This window comes from Myotis davidii, unplaced genomic scaffold, assembly GCF_000327345.1.
Source record: "Myotis davidii unplaced genomic scaffold, ASM32734v1 scaffold161, whole genome shotgun sequence".
Lineage (NCBI taxonomy): Eukaryota > Metazoa > Chordata > Mammalia > Chiroptera > Vespertilionidae > Myotis > Myotis davidii.
Window position 1 is genome coordinate 572,021 of NW_006291567.1, and position 3,496 is coordinate 575,516.

A 3,496-nucleotide genomic window follows, 5' to 3' on the forward strand; every position below is an offset into this window, starting at 1 on the left:
CTCAGAGTCTGGGCCTCCCTCCCGATTGTTTGCCCCGCTCCCTCCGAGCCGCCGTCCGCGCCGCCTCCAGCCCCGCTCCGCGCGCCCTCGTTACCTCAGAATTTCACTTCAGCACTGCGCCTCCTCTGAGTCTGGATATGATAGTCTCTTTACTCCTAGTTGTAGAGTTTCCACTCAGGCAGCCCTCCTGTGTTTCTGGATGTTGTCCCTTCCCTGTTTGAAGCTTAATTTGAATTGGTTGTTCAAGGCAGCAATCTCCGGCGTTAACCTATGCCGCCATCTTCGGTTCTCTAATTGTACATTTTATAAACAAGGTGTTTCAGTTGAAAGAACTTTGAGAATTATTATAGTTTTCTTTTAAAGTTGTTTTTATATATTATAATTTTGTATATTATATTTGAATAAAGATATAGGATACAGTGAAATCTACCTCTATTTAAAGGAATAATGTTGACAAAGTATATATGCACGTATCTTGAATATTTCATTAATCAAAATAGAAGAATAAGTTTTCTATCAGTACTGTTTTTGTTTGCAATTAAACATTTGCATACTAATATAAATGCCAAAAAATAAACCAACTTTTAAATTTCTTTCAGTTTTAATATTGTAAGATCCTAGTAAAAGGTAAGCATATATGCATTAATATTTTTAATGGGCCATAAAAACATGCCATTCTGCCATTTTTGCTCTTCTATTAGTTGCATGGTCTTATGTCCAGTTCATGGTTGGTAATTTAATATTTTATATAGCATCACAGTATTGAATCTATGGTCATTACACTTTAATCATAGTCTTACTGTTCTTGTGGATTTCTTTTTCTGTGTTTTTTGAAGACTTACATATATTTATGTTGTCGGTAACCATTGAAAAACAAGAAAGCTTCCCCCCAATAGCTTCCTGTACTGATATCAGCCACGCTAGAAGAGTTCATATCATTTTAGAATTAGTTACCATATGATGACAAAGATAAAATACCAGTTTGAAGTTTTGCATGTGTCAAATCAGGCTCTGTACTTAAAGGAATAAAGTTTAAGAGCCGCTATTTATTTTTATTTTTATTTTTTGCCAGGGATGTCCCCAATGAAACTCACCCAATGGCAGAATACCATTCCCATCAACTTACTAGTAGCAGTGGGTTGAGTGCCATGTATTTTCTTTGTCCTACTGACATCATTTGATACCCACTTTGATGTGTGCTGTTGTTACTTTGCGTGTTTGGGGTTCCAATATCTACATACCTTTGTGGGGATCTAGGATGCAAATAGTACTATATAAATTAAACTATTTTATAAATTGCAATGTGAACAAAACTCTAGCTCAGATGTTATACCTGATGCTTCTTTTGAAGTCTGTATTTTGTTTTCTTTCAATAGGAATATGCAAACCTTGGCACAGCAGTTTAATGGGGAATTGTTGCAAATGGAATCAACACTACAGAACATTTGAGAGCATCTCTGTCAGGTGTTATAATTGACAATAAAGCACTAATACTGTAACTTTCTTGATAAAAGAACTATTTTTTGTAGTGGAATGCTGCGATTTTTGTACACTTACTTGCTCTTAAAGTAAAGTATTTAATTGAAAAGCTGTATTAACTACAGTTTCTTTTGCAAAAAGTCTCAAAAGGGCATTATTTGTTGAATTTTTCTCTGAGCATGGTTTCATAGGGAACTTAACTGAGTTATATTCAAATGTTTACATGTTGAAAGTTTTGCTTATGTAATAAAAAACAAAAGTATCTGAATTGTATAGTGTCTGTACATGAAAGAACTTTAAACAGTGGCCTTATGGTAGCAAATTTTATACCAGATTTGTTTCCTGGTGATATTTTGACTTATAACTTGAAGTTTTCTTTTTTTAAAAAAAATATTTTTTTTTTATTGAGTTTTTACAGAGAGGAAGGGAGAGAGACAGAGAGCCAGAAACATCGACGAGAGAGAAACACCGACCAGCCGCCTCCCGCACACTCCCCACCGGGGATGTGCCCGCAACCCAGGCACACGCCCCTGACCGGAATCGAACCCGGGACCTCCCAGTCCCCAGGCCAATGCTCCATCCACCGAGCCAAACCGGTTCCGGCAACTTGAAGTTTTCTTAAGTTTCTGAGGCTTAAGGCCTATATAATTCATACATTTCATATTATGATCTAAGAAGGCGAGAGAAAAGGTGCTTCCAAATATTCTATCAGGTAGTTATGAGTGCACTGAATTTTTAGCAATTGGTTCATTCAGTTTTTTCCATAACTGTTGGCTGTTTTAGGGTTTTAAAATGCTATTGTGGAAAATATGTGAAGATTTTGTAATCTATATTTCACGTTACTTTCCCTCAGGGCAAGCTTCTGCATATCATATTTTTAAAGGCTTTTAAAAATTTTGACAAAGTCTCATATTTGGAAATTGTACTTTACTACTACAGCATTACACATTTTGCAAGCACATATTACAAACTTTATTTTAAGTTCAGTTGTATCGAATATCTACTATGTAAAAGATAGAATGGATGGGATTATAAATGATATTTTAGGATTTAATATCTTATTTCTTTATGTTTTCTGTGTTCTGCTTATTAGTACCTCTACATTCCCAGTTGAAGTTTGTGAAATGTTTATTGGTAAAAAAATAAAAAAAATGTTGTTCTTTATGCTTGAAGAAGTTACTTGCCAGTTTGTGAGAACATTAATTTAAATTTTTTATTTTAAAAAATATTCTTACTGACTTCAGAGAGGAAGGGAGAGGTAGAGAGAGAGAGAGAAACATCAATGATGAGAGAGAATCAACGATTGGCTGCCTCCTGCATGCTCCCCACTGGGGACAGCCCAAAACCCAGTCATGTGACCAGGAATCGAATTGTGACCTCCTGGTTCATAGGTCGACACTCAACTACTGAGCCACACCACCTGGGCATGTATTATTTCTTATAGCTACATGTAAATTTATAATTATCTCAATATAAATTTCAATTAAAAAATCATCCCTGCTCTAACCGGTTTGGCTCAGTGGCTAGAAGCATCGGCCTGCGAACTAAAAGGTCCCAGGTTTGATTTTGGTCAAGGGCACATACCCGGGTTGTGGGCTCGATTCCCAGTGGGGGACTTGCAGGAGGCAGCTGATCCATGATTCTCATCATGTTGTTTCTATCTCTCCCTCTCCCTTTCTCTCTGAAATTAATAAAAATATATTTTTAAAAATCATCCCTAATTTTATCACAGTGAAAACTACTATAAATATTTGGGAATATACTTTTTTGCTATTGGAAAAAATTATATTTACATTATAACAATTATGTAGATGCATAATATGGAGCACATTTTACCCAATAAACCCTATATTTTTCAATAGTTTTTTTTTTTTAAGTCTGGAGATGTTTTCAGATCCAAAAAGGAGAAATAAGGCTGGACCAGAAACTCTCCTTCTCCATTAAATAGCCAACTCAATAAGCAGCAGCCACAAGTTCTGTAGCAACCAAACAAGGAAGATAAGGGGAGAAGATGCTA

General features: G+C 35.8%; 1 protein-coding gene across 2 annotated transcripts in view; it reads left to right on the plus strand.

Moving 5' to 3' along the window:
• Positions 1–1,843, plus strand: part of LOC102770778 (chromosome unknown open reading frame, human CXorf23) — a 50,718-nt gene extending 48,875 nt beyond the window's left edge. For both annotated transcript variants that reach the window (XM_015564874.1, XM_015564875.1), the window contains exons 12-13: positions 600–627; positions 1,377–1,843. In XM_015564874.1, coding sequence (XP_015420360.1) covers positions 600–605 — 6 coding nt within the window. In that variant the 3' untranslated portion in view covers positions 606–627; positions 1,377–1,843. The remainder of the gene's footprint in view (positions 1–599; positions 628–1,376) is intronic.
• The last annotated feature ends 1,653 nt before the right edge of the window (positions 1,844–3,496 follow it).